This window comes from Drosophila albomicans, chromosome 3, assembly GCF_009650485.2.
Source record: "Drosophila albomicans strain 15112-1751.03 chromosome 3, ASM965048v2, whole genome shotgun sequence".
Classification (NCBI taxonomy): Eukaryota; Metazoa; Arthropoda; class Insecta; order Diptera; family Drosophilidae; genus Drosophila; species Drosophila albomicans.
In genome coordinates this window covers 5835266-5855914 of record NC_047629.2, presented here as the reverse complement: position 1 = coordinate 5855914, position 20649 = coordinate 5835266, and the positions used below count along the sequence as shown (strand labels likewise).

The window sequence follows — 20649 nt, the reverse complement described above, 5'->3', positions numbered from 1 at the left end:
TTTTGTCTAACGAGCGGAAGTAACTTTAACCTCTCCTTCAAATTGGAAAATGCAATCAAGTGCGCTTTAATGTGTCCTACATTTTTAAAATCACTTCATTCTGTGCCTAGTTCGAGATATCGAAATATGCCAACTTTTTAGGATGCGATTTGACAATTTATGGCAGTTATGAGTTATGTTCCGGTCGAAAAGAGTTGCACAGTTTGAGTTCTGGAAAAGTCTTCATTTGGCAAAAAATACTTCATTTCACTGGCACAAAGATTGACGAGGGCAAGGACAACCTTTTGGAACTGCCCCCAGAACTAATTGAAACAATTGAGCAAAGCACAGGCAAATTACAAGGCCAAAGTAATGAGTGCACCTATCGCTGGCTGTGCTCGGAAATTCGAGTAATTTGTCAACGCTTCGCTGTGGAATTTACGGAATGCCAACAGAAATGGGCGACAGATGGAATTTTGGAATGACAAGTGGACAGAAGAGGGGAAACGGAAGACGTAAGCCGGTGTGAAAAATGGCGAGTTGACTCTGCGTTGCCAAACTCCCCTTGAGAGCTTAAGCATTTTGATCATCGTGTGTACCTTTTAAACTAATTGAATTCATGTTTTATTAATTACGGCTCACAACAAAAAACAGTCGAAACCAGCACGAATTTCCGCTTCACACACACATGCACAGGCCGTAAATAAGCGATTATGTTAAAGGACACACAACGTACCGAATTCGGATCCGAGCTGATGCTGCTCCATGTCCACAGTCATACAAAATGTAGGACTACCAAAATGCAAAAACACACACACGTAGAATAAATGGTAGCAGAGATGGCTTACAATCTCTCTCTCTCTCTCTCTCTTTCTAATCCAGACATCTGCCCCATTTGCCGTGCCTTAAACGGGTTGAAGCGACTGTTCCCAGACCTCTGCTTAGTCTGTTCACAGACATTAACAATTTCATTAGCATAACTAATCCTACCTAACATTTCGTTCCAGACATATTCCTTGGACACACACGGGTGCATTTACTTCACTTGAAGTAATTGTGTTTTGCATCTTGTATTTGTTCCCAGCACAATTAGCAAAACTAATTTCAATTCTGATAGCAAAACAAATGCCGATTTGTGTGTTTCTTTGTCTTTTTTGTGATTCAGACTTTACCAATTTGGATGTAAAAAATAGCAACTTGCCCGCACACTTAACCAAATTGCATTTATTGGCCAAAAGTAGAACTGCCAATGGTATTGGGATAGGCAATGGACAGACACACAGAGTTTCACAGAGTTGTGCAAAGTTTTTGCTCCCAGCTGCCCAGTTGTTCAGCTCCCATGGCACCAGGGACTAAAAGTAGTCGCATTAGAGTTTCGCCTTGTCGCCGTAACTGTGCTTAAAGTTCATTGGTTATATGGAAATTCAAGTTTTTGTTTTCATTCTCTTTCTCTATATTTTTATTTTTTTTTTTGGTTTTTGTTTTTATGCCATTTGCTACAAATTGAATATCAGCTGCAACAGCTGATTCTCTTTCCACGTTTTTCTTTCAAATATTTGTAGGCAGCAGCATCCAGTCCGAGTTCTAGCCCCACTAACATCGACCTTTGACACGCCCTCATAAACAAGCAAATACTTTAATTACTTTTTTGCCAATGTTCGGTGTCCTCTGGGGGACATGCCATTAAACATTGCTGCTCCTCCTCGCCTATTTAAACGCAAAATTGAAAAGTTCAACTGCATACAGCTTGTTTTTTTATTTTTTGTCGTTTTCGATATTCATGTCGATGAAAACATGAATCTCCTCAATGCCTTTGGCATTTTCGAAATATTAACAAGTTGACTGACCAAATATTTATGCAAAAGGACGCAGCAACCCATGAACATGTCTGTGTCCAGATCTCCCTCTCAGTGGCAATGGATATGGATATGCATGGGTGATGTAAAAGTCTGTGGAAATTGTCGGACAGATTGATAACGCAGCATTTAAGTTTAAACTAAACATAAAGAAATATTTTTTATACCCGGTGGTATATTTGGAATGTATAGTATATCGATATACCATAATTATAACCATAATTTAGATTTTATAGTTATTGAAATTAAGTAATAATATAACTTTGTGGCTGCAGGAAATATGTGTAACAGACAGAAGATCTCAGTGATTCTAAGAGATAGAGACATAATTTTATCTAATCGATACTTGTTATTTGTGTAAGTAGATCAGGTTTGTTTCAAATAGAAACAAGTAAGAAAGTTACAGTCGAGTGTACTCGACTGTGAGATATCCGCTACCCATTTTTAATAAAGGCAAAATATTGCGGTATCATTTTCAAAATATACCGCAAATACTAAAAAATACTAGGAATATACCAAATGGTATGTTTGGTATATCGATATAGTACACCATTCAAAATATACCATAGACGGCACAATATACCAGATTGTCGGCCAAAGCAACTCAGACCCCTAGTAAGTAGGCGTTTTTGCCCATACAAAAGTATTTCTTTAATAACTTCGACAATTTTTATCTGATCACAACCAATTTTCATAACTACTACAGTAATTATTGTATATACCAAAATACGTAACTCTAGCTTTAAAATTACGCTTGTTATTCGATTTTTTTGATTTGCGGGGCGGAAGTGGGCGTGGCAAAAATTTGAAACAAACTTGATCTGCGTGCAAACATAACAAATGCTGTCGAAAAAAAATTATAGCTATATCTCTTATAGTCTCTGAGATCCAGTGTTTCATACGGACAGACGGACAGACTGACAGACGGACAGACGGACATGGCTATATCGTCTCGGCTGTTGACGCTGATCAAGAATATATATACTGTTACATACATTTCCTGCTGGCAGAAAGTTATAATACCCTTCTACCCTATGGGTAGCGGGTATAAATATCGAACAGCAAGCATAATCTTCAAGCTATAGTTATGAATTATAGTCTTTATAATTTCAGAAAATTCGGTTGCGATCCGATAAATATTCTATAAGTTATTTAGGAAATACTTTTGTATGTCAAAAAACGCGAATTGCAATCGAGTCTTAGTTGATTTGGCTGAATATGGTTTTATTGAACGAGCTTAGCGGGTATCTGACATTCCAGCACACTCAACAGTAGCTTCTCTACTTGCTTTTATTTTAAAGTTCTGTATTTTGAATAGATTAATCTTAAATTAACATTAATTAGTGAATTAATTTTACTTATATTTGGTTTTAGTAATTCTATGAATATGAACCAAATACACATTTCCATCAGCTCATATTACGTATTACGTTGCCATTATGTGAATTTCTTATTTAATTTTTTAGCGAAAGCACAGCATTGAGATTAAATGATTTAAATGATGAAAAGAATGTACACATAACAATTTCAAATCATTCAAATAGCAGATAGCAATCTTTTCATTCGCCAGCGTATACTCGTAGTATTCGTATCCCGTATACAACACGACTTTTAAGCTCTCTCTTTCTCTCTGTGCCACACGGCTGAATATAATAAAGTTAACCTGCTTTCCACGCACAAACACATACGCATGAGACACGTATACGCTCAGAGCAAAGGAACATTCATTCATTTGAGTATGGCTGTGTGTTGTTGTTGTTGTTGTTGAGTCTCTGCGTGGGCGTCAAGTGGCCTGTGGCAAGTGTGGTGCGCATAAGGTGAATGGTTCTCGAGAGCATGTCGAGAATGACATGGAGCATGGGAAGAGACGACGAGCGAAATTTAAAATGCCTTTTACAGTAAAAGGATATAAAACAAAATTTGCCACGCTGAATAAACTTGTCTCTTCACTCCTCCTGCGCAGCCAAAACGAGAGTTAGGTCCCGACTCAACGATGCAATAAGGATTTGGCTTTTAATTTCGTGTTGTTTTTCATTTTATTTTTGGTGTATTTTTGTGGCATCAGCTTCAGCTCCAGCTTCAGCAGCTAAAAGCTTTGCCCAGCTTTGACCAGTTAACACCCTGGCCAACAGACCATCCAGCAGGCTTTACATACACATTCATATACAGTCTACGTGAATGTCCTAAATGTTTTTCATTTATTTGCCTTTTGTTTCGAATGACCCCGACCCGATAACAAACAACAAGGACACAACATGTCCATTGATTGACAACATTTTCCGAACGACAATTCACAGTTGAATGCTAAGCTAGTTGCATTGCTGGGCAGTGGGCGGTGGGCGGTGGACGTGGCACGTGACACAGTTACAGTGAATTGGCTCAAAGATAAAGCTGTTCTCTGTCCAGGAATATCGCCGTGTACCAGCAATAGATTAAAGTTCAAACATCAGTTGAGTTTCACCTTTCGACTAATTGCAAATATGTAACAGCAACGTACAATGAAATCTTGCAAATGATTATGCCACAAAAATAATCAGTCCTTGTGCCACAGATTTAATAAAGATTTTTGTAGCAGACGAGTGTCTGTCAAGGGGATTCTACTGTGTCATGAGCAAGAGCATGAACGACATGGCTGCTCATTAAGCTGCCTGCTTAATCTTAAAATGCAATAAATGTTTCTTTGCCGCATCAGGATTTGTTTGCGTTGAGTGTGTGCGTGTTTTAAGTGTGTGTGCCCTAGGCAAAGGCACCTTAAGTGGGCGTGGCACACGCCACACACATCACACATCATGCCCCACCACCGTCATTTCATCAGTCTCGCATAAATGGTAAACGTTGTTCTGTCAACGACTTCTCATCGTCAAAGCCTTATGCTAATTTCCTCAGTTCAACTAAGTGTAGAGTGGGTGTCTTTATGTGCACTCAGTGAACGAGTAAGCGAGCTGGCGAATCAATGAATGAGTCGAGTGCATTCCCCACACGGTGCCCGCTTTTTCAATTAGCTGGTGGAGCGACGCAGAAAGTGGGGGAAAGAGGCGTTTCATATGTGTATCTAAATCTTGAAGCGATAACAAACATATCGCGTATTGGGACACATTTGCCGCATGCCGCACTTTCAGCGCTTTTATAGCTCTTAGCGTCGATAACAAAGAACGACACAGCTGCTAAAGCTGTTTAAGCCCTGCAAGCATGCATATGTTATTATGTTATGTAGGTTCAACATACATGGATTAACGCACACAAACAGGCGTTGCTAACACCAGCGATTCGAAATTTCTAAGTAATTTAATCAAAATGTACTTTAAAACAAGTTTACGATGAGCAAATATTTCTGTCTGCCCGAATTCTTAGAAAATAAAAAGTTTGCGTTATCAATTTGGTGATAACACTTTTATGCATGATATATAATTTTTGTATGCTTATTTCTATTTTGCAAATCGAAAGAGTTGACAATGTTTTGGATTTAAAAAACAAATTTCATGATATTAGATTTCAAGTTTCAATCCGTATTTTAAGTTTACAAAATTATCGAAAGAGTTGCAAATGTGCGTCTAATTTTCACAACTTTTTAATTTAAAAAACAAATTTCGTGATATTAGATTTCAAGTTTCAATTGATATCTTATTTGAAGTTCACAAAATTATAAATTTGAAATTATGGTACTTGAAGTGCAAAGTTTCGCATAACGTAAAAGCGTAACCTTAACCTTAGCTTACTAAAAGTTTTGTATAAACTAATATTACGTAATCTTTCATGATCCTTTTTCCAACTGAATTATATTCAATGCCAATAAAAGCAGCTCACGCAGGTGTCTTACAGTAGAAAACATTTTTAATGTTGCCTTCTTACTTGCTTCTCTGTTCTACACTTGCCTTATCATTTTTGTTTTCCAAGTACTTTTTCACTTTTCTCTTTTCATTAATCATTTAGCGCTGACTTTGCACTACACTCATCCATTGGTTGAAATGTGCTGCATTCATGCCTCCCTCCTCTCCGACACTCTTTCGCTTTTCTCTCTTACTCTTACTCGCGCTCTCTCTTTCTTTCGCAGATTCTCTTAGCGACAATACAACAACACCTTCACATTCATCACATTTGGTGAGGTGGGAGGAAAAGGGGGGCACAAAATGTTGCGCGTGTTCTCTACCTGGCGGCGGTTTCCCAAATCGAAACGTGACCAATGGCGGCAACGTGTCGGCGGCAATGACAGTTAGCAGCACTTAAAAAACAAAACTGTCTTCCGGTCACCAACCAACTAATACCCTTACCAAAGTAAAGTGAATTATGATGATCTTGACATATGTATGGATTACAAGTTTTTGGAAATAAACAAATATGACACACATAATCCCTAAAAATATGGACACCATGTCATGTTATTTATCAAACAGTAAATTACTATTATACACTATTTGTTTATTCACACTTAAATAACTCTGACTAACTTCATTTATGTTTATTAAACTTTCTAATAAATATTAATTTATTTATAGCTTATACCACCTTGTGGCTACAAATTGAATTTAATTGCTTCAGCCACAAATCGTTAAATTGAATCAACGCTCAAGTCTTCGACAAAGAAAAGCTCTTAACTTGGAAAAGTTTTCAGCAATTGGGAGTACAAATTTTACATACATGCTTACAGTTGTACAATAAAGTGGCAACTACTTAGCACAATTTGCACAGCATTTACAATCTATTTACCACATTTTTCCCCCCAACTCACTCACTCACTCAACAACAACAGCAACAACAACATGAACAATAAGTAGGAGGAAAACCAAAGTACACGAGAGTGAAAATTTACTGGCGCATTTTGCGGCACTTGAAATTAATAATATGGGAAAACTCATAACCAGCCATCAATTGGGCGCCCAGGCAGCCATTATTTCTACTAAGGGTCTAGTATAAAACCCATTCTTACGCTCTACCCCAGCTCTTGATGATGATGCTCTTGGTGTGCCTTAGAAATGAATTGCGACAACAGCCTAGAGAACGTTGCCAATGGATACTTCATGTAAATTTTCATATATCGATCCATCCATTATTGTTGCTCTTCTTCTTGTCGCTGTTGTTGTTGTTGTCGTGGGCTGAAAAAGCACTTGAACCAACGTCAATTATTTCATATTTTCTTTTTTTTTTGCTGCTTGTTGTTGCGTATGTTGTTGCTATGTGTGTCTAGTGGAAAATTGGCATCTGCCTCATTGCAGGCAAAAACTCTTAAACTCGAGTGATAACAAGCGATAAGAGAAATTGATTTGCCAGGCACGTGACACAAGTGAAGTAGTCTCTTCTAAAGCAAATGCTGTAAATAATTTATATATTCGAGATGGGATTTTTCTTCTTTCTATTTTTTAGAGTTATGCCACAGCCAGCGAAATAGCATGGTAATAGAATGTTGTTGCCAACAAGCATATCAAAGCCAGGCTATTGTGAGTGTGCTCCAATTTGCAAGCACAAGAAGGCAGCATCAGTACTCGAAGTTGAAGTTGCCATTGCATTGTGATATGAAAAACTTAATCAAGAATGTGGAAAATGTAACTCTCAATACCCATAGGTAATGCCCAGACAGAGCGCCTGCCTTGCACACACACACTCCAGCCGTAACTAGAGTTACAATTTGTGCAAAATTGAAAAATAGAAAATTGCATAATTGAAGGATCAGCACTGAGGGAAAAGTCAGCCAGCCAGGCAACCAGGCTGCCAACTGCCTTCTAGCTTTTACCGAGAGGCGGAGGGAATGCAGAGCTTCAACTGTGGGTGGTTGGTTGGTATTCGCAGCGGTTGCATGCCACAGCAGGCTGCAGTTTTGATGCTGTTTGGCTGCATCCGCCTTTTGGCATTGTTTGTGAAATATTGGTCAGCGGTTTGCGCAGGGCAACGCAGGGCAGGGCAGGACAAGGCACAACTGGACGAGCAGGCGCCTGGCTCCGGACTGGCCATTGTTGCATAGTTGTGGGCGTTGCACGTAAAATATTGACACAATTGCAGGACTGCGCGAAGCTGCGTCGTCGTCGACGACGTCGTCATTTACGTAAGTAATGCCTTGAAAAACTACTGAGTTCCTCGCTACACAGAAAGTTGGCTCCTTTCAGGGTAAACTTGATTAACTTTTTCCCTGCAATCGTGATGGGCCCCGACATAACTCAGAGACTAGGTGGCGCCCTCGTGAGTTACGTGCTCAACTTTTCAGCTGCGCTCGACTCCATCATCATCTTCGTCGTGATGAAATTCATTATGAGCACGAGCATCGCTTCGAGTCTGGGCATGCTCATCAGTCATTCCGTGGTTTCTGCTGTTCACACATTTGTCTTGGCGGCTCAAGGTCAAGGCCCCTGTGCGCTGTGCCCCAACCACCTCGTTTGATACAAAACACAAAACAACAAAAACAAAAAAATAAGGGAATGTGAAAAGCGTAGCGAGAAATGCGAGCATTGCAAATTCTCATCATCATCATCAGCTGTCAACATTAGCGTAGCGCTCTTCGCGCTTCACACAAATAAGTATTAAATAAAAAACCAGTCGAAGAAGAGTTGTAAAATTAGCAGTGTGTCTGACCTGACACTGACCTCACACTATCCTCGCCAAGTTGCCCCATCACTCCCAATTTCCCTAGTCCCCATGCTGTGGCAGACTAATGAAGCGCGTCTCCCTGCAAAGCATTGAACTTGGACTAAAGCAGGGACAACATTATAGCATATATATATATATTTGTTTGCATGGAAAGAGTCGCGACTCTTTAGATATATGCACATGCTTCACTGTGTCTATATGTGGAAGCGGAAAACTAAGAGACAATGCCACATAAATTATTAGCTGGGGCCAAACGAAGAAGCGTTGCTAAAGACTTTTTATTTGACTTTCGTCTCGGGGCGTTTCTTCATTTCATTTGCTGTCGCTGTTGTCTTAGTTGTTGTTGTTGTTCTTGTCTTTGTTTCTTCGTACTTCATTTTTATCATATTTTTCACATTTTCATTGTTCCACTCTCAGAGTGCTGTAACTTTTCTTTGTGCTATTTCCATTTGAGCTTTCGTTTTCTCTGTTTAACTTTTGGTATTACTTACTTTTTATGGCTTTTCTTGTTCTCTGTTTTCTGTTCTCTGCGGAATATTTTCTTGTATTTTTCTTTCCTTTCACTCCTTATTACTTCTCTAACTCGATCTCATTATGTTAGTGCTGGGTACTTTATTAATTATGCCTTCTTAAGTGCCTGTCGATTGTCAATTTCTCGTGCGAAACATTTAACAATATTGTATACAATATTCGAAAGCTTCTTTTTGGTAAGGAAACTCTGCTCTTATTAAGCGACTGCTGTAGTTTCTTTTTCTATTGCTTTAGTTTCGTTTATAGCAAATATGGTTTTATGTGTGTATGGAAACTCCATTAACTAATTGCCTCAGCAAACAAGTTCAATGTTTGGACCAAGTTTCGTCTCAAGCCCCACTACAAGTGGCAACTCTCCTCTCATTTCCTTCAGGGGCTTCCACTCACAGTCGCTCTTTCTCTCATTGTCTCTCTCTTTCTCTTTCTCTCTTGCTGGCTTTTTAGATTCTGCCTGAGCGGTTCATGCCACAAAGTTTATTTCAAACGCAATTATTTTACTTAATTGTATTTTTGTGTCTGCTTCTCCTTTTTTTTTGGCTTTTGTTTTCCTTTCTCTGTTCAGGAATTTTGCTGAGTATTCTCTCAAAAAGCATTTCCATTCTGTCCACGCTCTTTTCCTCCCATCTTCCTACACCACCTCGCCCTCTAATCACACCCTCTCTAAGCTGTCAGGCCTCATAATTTTAATAATTTCATCATGTCTTCTTCAATTAAAGTCAGTTTAGTGTTTTGCGTCCTTTTTTTCGCCGCAATCTTTTGCTCTATGTGGAAAGGAAGCTTTTCGCTCATAATGGACGAAAATGCTGATTAATTATGCACAGGCTGTTTATGGAAATCGCTTTTGGGGTTAATCACTATTTGCTCAAGTATTTCTTTCATAAGCCCCATCCAGACAGGCTTAAAGACAGCGGCGCCATCTGAGGGAAGTAGTTTTAATAGTCCATTGCAAGGACTTAAATTATGATTTAATATATGTGCTATCAAAAATATTATACGAAAACATAATTTTTGTTTTTCATCTCTCTGGCTAATTGTGCGAAAATTTACTGCATTACCCAAAAAACTATGGCTGCAAAGGACAGCTATCTAATTTGTTGGCCACAGCTTGACCGCAAAGTAATAATTTTGGTAAACATTTTGACAGTTACACAAAGTGAAGCCACAAAAGGTTAAAAGTTATTATGAAGTTGCATAGTTTATGTTTATTATGGGGAAATCGCATCCCTTTCCTCTTCGGAATGGAAATTGTTGGTTATAAACTCAGTTGACAGCTTTATGCTTTCCAAATTTAATGCTGAGAATGACACAATTATTTATTGCCTGTGAGCTTTTGCGTTAATCAGAAAACACGCTTTTGATTGATTTTTCTCTATTTTATAATTAGGCACAGCTGCTGCTGCTATTGTTTCTTTTTCTTTTTCTTTTTAGGGTCTTTAATCGATTTTGCATCTGCAGATGCTTCAAATGAATTTACTAGGCAAAGTTTTTCGAAAACACACACAAACAACAACACTTAATTCGCATTTCTCATCTCGGCTGCTCAGTTTTGGTTTCGCCACCTCGCTTTGGAGCGGAGTTGCAAATTGGAATTACATATTTTAATACGAATTTGTTTGCAGCTGGGAAAAGTTTTTGGTTCAGCAGCATCAGCAACAGCAGCGGCAGCGCAACGACTAATGAAATTATGGAAAGCAACAAACGAAAACTTTTTGCTCCCGATTATGAAACCACAACCGACCCCCGAACCCAAAGCAGCATAATGGGGGAAAAGAGGACAAAGGGGGAAAGGGGAGGTGAGATGGCAGCAGCCGCTGTAAATAGCTCATTTTACTTGCATAATTTTACAAGTTTTTAATCAACTACCCCGAGGCGACTCTACTCGGGCAACTCGGCAACTCTGCAACAACACAACTCGCGGTCAAGTTGACTTCTGTTGCGTTGGTCTTGTGCCCTGCAGACAACAGACAACAGACTGCAGACTGCAGACATCTTCCACATCCTCCAACATCTGAAGTGGAATGCAAGTCACAGACGAACGCTCAAAGTTCTGTAAAGAGTTGTTAGCTACACCACCAACAACAACAACAACAACAACAATAGAGGCAACTATAACAATTGTCACTTTGCCACAGCACTGCGCAATTAAGATTTGAGTTCGCTGAACCTTCTCGAGACATCAATATTGTTGTTGCAGTGTCTTTGGTTTCAACTCTTTTGCTTTTGCGCATGCGCAGCGTTGCCTATCCAAATGGGGGCGTCGTCGTCTTCCGCTCACTTCCCCCGCCTCCACTCTCTGCGATGACTTCATGCAACAAATATGTGAATGGAGGGAGGGAGGCAAGTTAATAATATTTCTGACTGAGTTACGACGAGGCAGTCGACGATTTTAATATGGCAAATTCTTGGCCCAAGTCGACGACGCTGTAATCCGTAACAAACTTTTCCAGCTTCCCCTCCCTCCCAAACCAAAAAAAAAACGGACGCAGCTAAAAGGCTTGACTTGACTGGGTTTTAGGCAGCAAAGCAAAGGGCAAAGTTTTTGGCAACGCCATGTAGGAATCAACATTGACAGTGTGGGACAGCAGAAGCAGCAGCAGCAGCTCAGTTTGTTTCGCCTGTTCCCCCCGGAAAATGATGGCAAAATTGGCCAAATAACAAGCTGAAGAGCCGCATAACTGAAGAGCACAACAACTGTAAATACTTCCTCTTGGGCTGTGCCTCAAGGACAGTCCCAGAGAACAAGATGGATAGACAGAGGGGAAGAGGTGGAGAAGAACTCTCGGCTCAGGGTTCTGGCTCTGACTCTGGCATATATCCAATTTAAGTGGCGACTGTGTAACCTTCGGCTTGACAAGTGGAAAACAGCAAGCAAAACGAAAAAAGGAGTTGATTCTGAAGACGAACGTATTGAGGCAAACGTAGATGTATCTCTCGCTCAATAGTCAAAGAAATTTCGAAAGGAAATAGTCAAAATAATGGAAAGCAAAAAAGCCCCAAGGAGGAAGGCAGCTAAGGCTGCGCCTGGCGAGGGTTGTGATTAAAGTGTCTATCCTTAGCTTAAAAGTATGAACTAGTAACAAAAATGTTCAATAAATTACATAATTTCTTGACTTTCGCAAAATATTCTTTTGTTTCTGGTTGATTAATAATTGTGTTGTAAGTTTCTCAAATTTGTAATTTAATTTCTAATTTCCAATTTTGAATATATGTATATTTATTAAAATTGAGCTTTGTGTTTCATATTAAAATTTATTTACCACTTGTATATATTTCTTATGTATTTATTTCGAATATTTATAAAAATAAATAAGTGATGTTAGTCACGAAGAACTTGAAACCACCCTCGCCGCATTTTTTTTAGCTCAAATACAATGATGAATGTGACTTCCGAAAGCTAAGAATTGAAAGACATAAAGTAAAAGATCTGCTTTTCTGCCTTGACCATACAAAACAGCAGCAGTACATCGTGAAATGCCAAGGATCTACTGCAACTGTCCACATTAAAAAACGGCACAAGAAAAGAAAATTCATGTAAGAGCTGGAAGTCAAGGATCTCCTGTGACTGTCCTGACTTTAGAAAAAAACGTGTCAAAGTCGTCTAAAATGATATCAGAGTGACATAAAAGTAAACTCTGACCACGCCCACACCTAGTCGGCGACAGATAGATAAATGGCACAAAAAGGATGTCTCTGGCCCCTCCCAAAGCTGCTGCCTTAGACTAGAATACAGGAATTTAAACACAACAAGCAAAAATAAATAAAAATAAAAATAAAAAAAAGGGCGCTGGATTACCTTTTTTTTATTAGTCGACTTAGGGACATTTGCTGATGTCGGCGGTGATGGGACTTAAGGGCGTGGCGCAAACTGTGTAATACTCCAGAAATGTTTTAAAGCCACTCGGGATGAGGCGACAAGTCGAGAGAGAGAGTTGAAAAGGGAACAGCAGCAGCCGCCGCTAGGCAGCTCCCTAATATTTGCACAACTGGGATTTTGGGTTTTTGCGGGCGAGACAAGATTGGTGGTGGCCAATGGTGTTGTGACGGGGGTGGCGAGGTGGAAGCTTTGGGGAAAAAGGATGACGATGGGCATTTTATTTAAATTCGGTTCGTTTAAGTTGATTTGGCGAGTGGATTAGTTAGGGTCAACTGAAGCTGCGACTTCTACCATAAACGGTTGCAGATGAGCAACGTTTATATTCTCCGGGGAAAAGTTCCAAACTGTTTGATAAGTTTCCTAACCAGCAAAAGTCAGTTGCAGCGCATGTGGCATGTACCGTTGCGTGTACAGAGTTGTGCAACTTTTATTTGTTTTTGTTCTTGTTGTCGCTGGAAGAGACAAGACATCAAGCTGACAGTTCACGATGGCCCACGCATCCCCAATCCCAATTGTGAACCAACCCCAAAAGCCAACCACAAAACGAACCTTAGCCAACAACAACACAACTCCCCACACAATGAACGTCTAGTTGCCCGTCACCATCACAGTTACAGTCACCGTCACCGTCAACCCTTTCAACAAAGGAGATGTGCAAATTATTGCAACGAGGCGGAATTAGGTCACTGGTTGAACCCCTCAGCTCTACTACTTGTTACTCTCTCCCAGTATTTTCAATTACTTTCCATTCATCACATAAAACTGGCGACATTGGCTAATCTCCCATTTGAATATTTCTCTCTCCACCTCTCTCGAAAGACAGTAATTTCTAAATTTGTCTAGGACAAAAAACCAGTGTGATGTGTGCTTCCCCATTTTTGCTTTGTTTCTCTTGTATTTTCTTTGTCATGACGTGTCGTAGAAGATGCTGAAATAGGCTGTCGAATTAAGCAACCCTTTGGCCATCTCCGTGTTTGCTTTTGACCCGTTTCGTTGTCCATTCAATTTCATTCGTATTGTTACTACCATTCTGCCCCTTTTTTTTCGCTTATTGAGACGTAACGCAGTTCAAGGCGAATTCTTCTCTCTTTTCTCTTTTTTTTCTTTTTTTTTGGCTAGTAACAGACTCTGTCTGCGTTGTGCGCGTGTGTTGCCTGACAACATTGCAACGTTTACACAGTGCGAATGAAGGCCGCTGATTTGTTTGCTTTCCAAGGCCCACAAAAAAAAAAACCCATGCAGATGAGTTGGGGAACTGTGTGGTTGATGTTGTTCCCATCAAATCTGGCTTTATTAAAGTTTGATTGTGGACTAAATTGGTATTTGAATGGGTATATTTCTCGTACTCCCGGGAAGCATTTATTTTGATGCAAAATTTAATTCATTTATGCATGCGTTCATTCGCTTAAGTTTTAAACTGAATTAAAACACAATCTGTATTTCGTTTCTGTTTTCCATTATTGTTAACCAAATAACAAATATCATTTTACTCTTGACAAGCAATTCTTGTATATCTGTCAAAAAATAGCATCGTAAATTGAAAAAATGTAAAAAATATCAAATAAAAGAAATGAGCAATAATAAATATACTTTGTTTTTTTTTTATAATTTTACAAATTAAAATCAATAGATTATTCTTACTTTTGTCTGCAAAAACTCCATTCCACTAACTAAAACAAAAACTATTTTCTATTATAACAGTTAACTTATAATTCAAAGTAAATAATTAAATTCATTGCTTTTTTACAAATATTATACTTGCAGTAAGCAATAAATTATTTATCCACATTTACATTTCTGGGTTTTTGCCAGTTTGCCAGTTTAAAGGCGAATTTGAATCTTACATATTGAGATGTGTGTATGCGATAGTGGGTGTCATTTATGCATAACAAACGCATCTACGCACACATGTGTGAGTGTGAGCCACGCCCAATCACACACACACACTGACACACGTGCTCTCTCAAATATTGTTACGTGACACGCCTTCATACGTATTTGTCTTAGCTTTGAAGCATTTCTATTTCTTTTCTTCTGGCTCTTCAGTGCACTGCTTCAATTCACTTCATTCTTTTGCTATTTTCTACAGTCATTATACCTGTATCAGTTGGCGTGGCAGGGTATTATAACTTTGTGGCAACACATGAAAAGCTTGAAGAAGCATTTGCTTCGATATTCTTTTAGATTCATTAAACAGGTAACTCACAGTCGAGCACACTCTGCTTTAGCGTCCTTTCTTATTTTTCCAATGTTTTAGGCACTCATCCTCCTCCTCCTACACTCTGTGTGCAAGCCACCCCCACTTACCCACTCACTTATTCCTCTTTGTCGAGTGGTTTGCGCCAATTTTTTCATGTTTTCATGCGTGTTGCGTGCACAACAAAAACAAAAACAAAACTCAACAATGACGACGCTGATTGTAAAAATGTGTAGCCCAACAACAACAACAGCAGCAACAACAGCAGCAACAGGAATAAGAGCAACAAACAACAATAGCAACACCAGCAAACAACAACCAACAATGGCAACAATGTACTACGAAGTCAAGTGCCTGGCTAAGGCAATCATCCTCTGTGTGTGTGTGTGTGTCTAAGTACGTGCGCCTGTATTAGTGTGAGCCATATTTCATTGCATAACTATGACGGCGACTGTAACTGTAACTGTAACTGTAGCTGGCATTTGCTTCTTCTATTTGTGCTTTTTCTACTCCCACTTCTACCTCTATTCCTTTCTACCGACTTCCTTTCGCTCTCATTCGCGCCTTTAAGTAGACTTTGTTCTGCGCCTTCAGTAATGAATTGCTCCTTGGGTCCCTTGTGCCCCTTCCTTTCCCTTCCCCTCCCTTCCCTCGTACCGACAACTTCCCCTACGGAAGGAAATCTGGCGTATTGTGCAATTTATTTGCTCTGTTTGTTTGTTTGTCAGTTTCATTTGCTGGCTTCGCTTCGATTCGGTTTTTCTAGCTGCCTTCGCAATAATTCCAACCTTTTGTCCGACTAATGACAACTTACAGCTACCACACATATACACACACATATTTAGCTGTGTGCGTATTCTTTATTTGAATAATAATAATAAAAAAAAACAAAAAATTGAAGGCATTTGAACTTTTGTCATTGTTGTTGTTTGCTGAAACTGTTCTGAATTTCATAGGTGTAAATTGATAGCAGCGGCAAGTCAATAACATATAGCATATATATATAGAATGTATATGGACATATTAGTGGAGACCAGACAAAGGCAGACCTCGAGAACGATGACGTGTTTTGCTTGCTCAAATTATTGAATGGCGCTCATTAATTTCAAATTGAAAACGCAGGCAAAGATAGTTAACATAGATATTAAATAAATATGCGCACATCAAATATTATTTATTATGGCACGTGTAGTTATGAATTATTAATTATCAATTATTTTGTTTTGTCATTTCAAACGTAATTTTCTTTGTTTTGAGCAAGCACTTAATAATATATACATAATTAGGAATCCAGTTAACTTTTAATTATTCTTCTATATATTCATGTCATATGAAATCAGCAACAGACTTGTGTAAATAAACAGTCGCAACTCAAGTCAAAGAAACAAAAACTTTTCTCATTTGATTCTCCCCTTAGCAATCGTATTTTCAACACACTGAAGAGTGCGAGCGACAGTAACTAAGAGAGAAATAAAGAGTATGCCTGGTTGAGGGATATATCACGATCATGTGTGTGGCATCATAAATTCCAGCCTGAGTACAACAAATTCCGCATGTGCAAATAAATAAATGTGCCAACACTGGCAAAACGGGACTGGGACTGCCGTTGGTATTCATGTGCAGTTGCCTTTGCCACATGACGCATGCCAAACAAAACACAACCACAGACCCAAGAGTATATATACGTATGTATATGTTACGTAGTATATGCACATCCATGCTATATACTCTTACTCTTCCTTCAAAGCCCAAAACTTTAGCAATTTCCATGCAAATCGACCCTTGATTCCACTCTGAGTGCAAGAGTGTGACATCAGTATCAAAGAGTCGTCATAAAAATGTTCTGTTCGCTTGTGAAGGTGACTTTACTGAATTGCAATACTATATCATACATCGCATATACCTGCCATATAAATGATCACTTCATAACTCAAGGAACATGACAAACAACGAATGTGTAATATAAAAAACAAACATGTTCTGTGAAATTTAAATAATTCGTGTATAATCATCACAATGTTATATATGGTATATAAATCGTAATTACATTAAGATTACTTTGTATGGAACATTTTGGTATTTGTTTTTATTTCTTTGAAATGCTTGATAGATGAAAGTTTACACTATAAATTCTAGAAACAACAAGATCTAGCCAATATTATATTACAATGCAAACCCTCTCAGTGGACATCTCTATTGACCAGATACTATATTATTTGGGTATTCGAGGAGGATCATCGAATGCGGATAAGCATTTGAGTACATGACGAAATACAGATGGGTACACATAAACACGCACATTCCGGATTGAAATTAATCCGCATAATCAATGCGAGCGCGTGGCTCGTTGTGAATGACTACCCGATTGTGTTTTATTCGTAGACAATATACAAGTTTTCTTCCAGTCCCGTCATGTGTAGACACAAGATGCGAAAAGACTTTATCACTTCGTTTTGCCGTATATGCGGAACTGATTATCTACAAGACTCGTCGAGTATAAATTCTGTTCGAGAAAAGTAGGCGTTAGGGAAATTTCGCGTTGCGCTAAGAGGGCGCGTCTGGTGTATACACCAGACTCAATGCAAGAAGCATTCTATAAGACGAGTCATCTAACGATCTACAGAAAATTCTTGCAGTCTCGGTCTTGGCATGACACGAAACACAATTGGGTAACTCGCAGTAAATGGTGGAGAGGGGGGATTGTTGCACAGCGGAGTAGAAGGAAGTACAATAAGAGAGCTTTTACTCATTCCGATTCAAAAATTCCAACTAGTTTTTGGTTGGCAAAGCGCAATGCTCTGCACGCGGATTACGCGTTCCGTACATCAGAAATGCATTATGGCCACACCCACTGCCCATTGCCCACTGCCCGGTGAATGCTCTTCCGCTTTGCTCTCTGCAGAGTGAGTGCTCCTCTTAAACGCGTCTCTCTCTACCCAGCCCCCCTTAAAGTACGCCCTTTAAAGTGCAAGGGCAACTGCTTCTTCTTCTTCTAGTGATAGCAGTAAGGCGGGGAGACGAGGGGTTTGTCATATTTTGTGCAGCGTTGCTTGCGTTAGCGTCACTAACACTCGACGTGCACGAACATAAACAAAACGAAGAAAAGAAAAAATCAAAAAAAAAGGGAAATGGGAGCAAAAAAGAGATGCACACATATTTAGACAGCAGCAGCTCACACACACACACACACATATTTACGAGGAGCCATGCGGAGCAAACATATGTACAAATGCGTATGCAAAGGGGGGTGCGGAGCTAAAGAGGGGGCAGCTGAGAAGCAAAGCGGCTGCACGTGCACTCATGCAGACGGAGCTGCAGATGCAGCAGTAGCAATAGAGATGCATCAGGAATGCAAAGCAAAACAAAAAGCCAATGCCTGCGGTGGAGGGACTGTGGAGTAGTAGAACATTGTATACACACACTCACACATACGTACATAAATTCTAAATTGCAAACATGCTTTCATTTACTTGTTTTGCTTGTGTGCATTTTAGTATGGTTGTATGTGTGCTATATGTGTGTGTGAGGAATTCTTTTCTACAAAGTGGCGCTTAGTCTGCTTCTGTGTCTGTGTCTCCAGCTCTGTATGTGTGGGTGTGGTTGACTGATAGACCAGCCAAATTGGCAGAACTTTCTCGCAGCACGCTGGCAGCACTGACGCGTGCGACACGTTGGAAATGATGAGTTAAGTGATATTTGAAATTCGAAACTTACCTTATAGACATCGCCATAGGTGCCGGAGCCAATTTTCTGTATGAGCTCATATTCATCCTGCGGATTGCGTCGCGAGATGTCCGAGCTGAGCAAATTGGCATTGTGATGACCATGAGCTGCGGCCATGACGAGACGGGGGCAGCACTGTTTTCGCTGCTACAGTTCTCGCTGTTGTTGTTGTTTGTTCCACAAAGTTATTGCTGCGGCCGCTGCTACTGCTGCTCTTTGCTATTCGCACTTTGGGCTCAACGCACTTTTGTCTTAATTTCAATAATTGCTAATTTGAGAAATGTGTTGCATTTTTGTTGTGTTTTGAAGGCCTTTGTTGGCGCTCGATTATATTGTGAACACTTCTTAGCAACTTCTAGTGGCTGATTGGAAGAGTGTAGAGAGTGGAGAGTGAGAGGAGTGTAGACTCGGAGTTACGTAATGTTAACTATTAGCGTATTTATAGAACTGGAATTTGGATAAAAATTAGCTTGTACACCAACTCAAACATTAACAATAACACACACACTCACGATAATAGCCAATATAAAAAAAAAAACAACAACAACAACAACACCCGGGAATATCTTTGCACTCTGAAATAATCACAAAGCACGCGTAACAACGGAATAGAACACAGAAGAATCTAAGCGAAATCAAAAACAACAACAATAATAACAACGACCACAGAATAATGATAAACGCGACGACGGTGACGACGTTTTAGCGTTGGCGTTAGCGTTGCACTGCGAGAGAAAGCGAGAGCGCTGCGACAGAGGCGTCGACGTCGACCGCGACAGCAGAGTCGCGGTCGCAAAAGTGGAAAAACAAGTGGCAGCCGCAGCAGAGCAGCAGCGATGACAAAAAATTTGCGCTTAATTTATTTATTATATGTATATGTACAATATACATGTATGTATATTATTTGGGTGTTATCCGATTGCGTTTTATAGCCGCTTTATTATTTTATATTTGTATGCAAGCATAAACAGATGCCAATTGGAAATATATCGCACAAACACACACATTCACATAAATATATGCACACACCGACACGACACGGACGAGCGACAGACACGGCGGCGTTGGCAAACAGCACAGACAACACACACACAAGTACACACGCGACACAACAACACGAAAACAACGAAACGGCAACGCTACTGCGGCAGGCTGTTTTTTTTTTCTTCTCAGCTTGCTGCCGTATGATTTTTGACCATGTCGAGGCGTGTCTTTGTCGTTTCTTAGGGCACTTACAGCGCAGCGATATCTTTTGTTGTTACTGCCGTGTGCTACTTAGATAGCACTCTGGGAATATGCACTTTTATTTTTTTTTATTGGTGCACACACGTGCTTACTCGATAAAATTTTTCCAATTTTAATGAATAATTATACGCACCACAAGCAAGCACACTCACACACACACACGCGCGCGACCAACCGACGAGTGCAGCGCGAGAACACAAAAAAATCACAAATACAGCGACAGTGCCTAACATTTTGCTGCAATGTAAAGTTAACAGGGATCAACCACCAGGTTTGTTTGTACTCAAGTGGTGCTGTTAATAACATGTTAACAATTGAGCAAATGCCAATAAGCAGCCGCATCAAATTCATTTTCGCCATAAATTTCTATTAAAGTATTGAAACTAACAAATTTCAATGATCTATGTTTTAAATAGTGGTGAAATAAATATAATTATTAGCTCCACTAATAGTATTGGCAAGCGCTATACGTTATTCGATAATTGATGTGGAAATATATCGATAAATTTGCAATTAGCGCTGCCACCTAGTCAAGATGCCTACAAAAAGGTGTTACCCATAAAAAGCCACTTTTGTGAAAATTTAAAAACATTTTTCAGTTTACCAGTAATTTTTATTCAAAAATGATTCGGATTTGTACAATTATTATATTTTACGGTAAAAAAAATAAA

At 39.4% G+C, this 20649-nt stretch overlaps 1 protein-coding gene across 10 annotated transcripts in view; it reads right to left on the bottom strand.

Annotated features, from left to right (window-relative positions):
- Nucleotides 1–20216, bottom strand: part of LOC117572462 (mitogen-activated protein kinase kinase kinase kinase 5) — a 79734-nt gene extending 59518 nt beyond the window's left edge. For 2 of the 10 annotated variants that reach the window (XM_052005998.1, XM_052006002.1), the window contains exons 1-2: nt 20112–20216; nt 18725–19180 (exon numbers count right to left, since the gene is read on the bottom strand). In XM_052005998.1, coding sequence (XP_051861958.1) covers nt 18725–18850 — 126 coding nt within the window. In that variant the 5' untranslated portion in view covers nt 18851–19180; nt 20112–20216. Of the gene's footprint in view, nt 1–18724; nt 19181–19969 lie in introns of all 10 variants that reach the window. The other 8 variants (XM_034255297.2, XM_034255302.2, XM_034255303.2 and 5 more) reach the window with 6 other exon arrangements.
- Between the last annotated feature and the right edge of the window lie 433 nt (nt 20217–20649).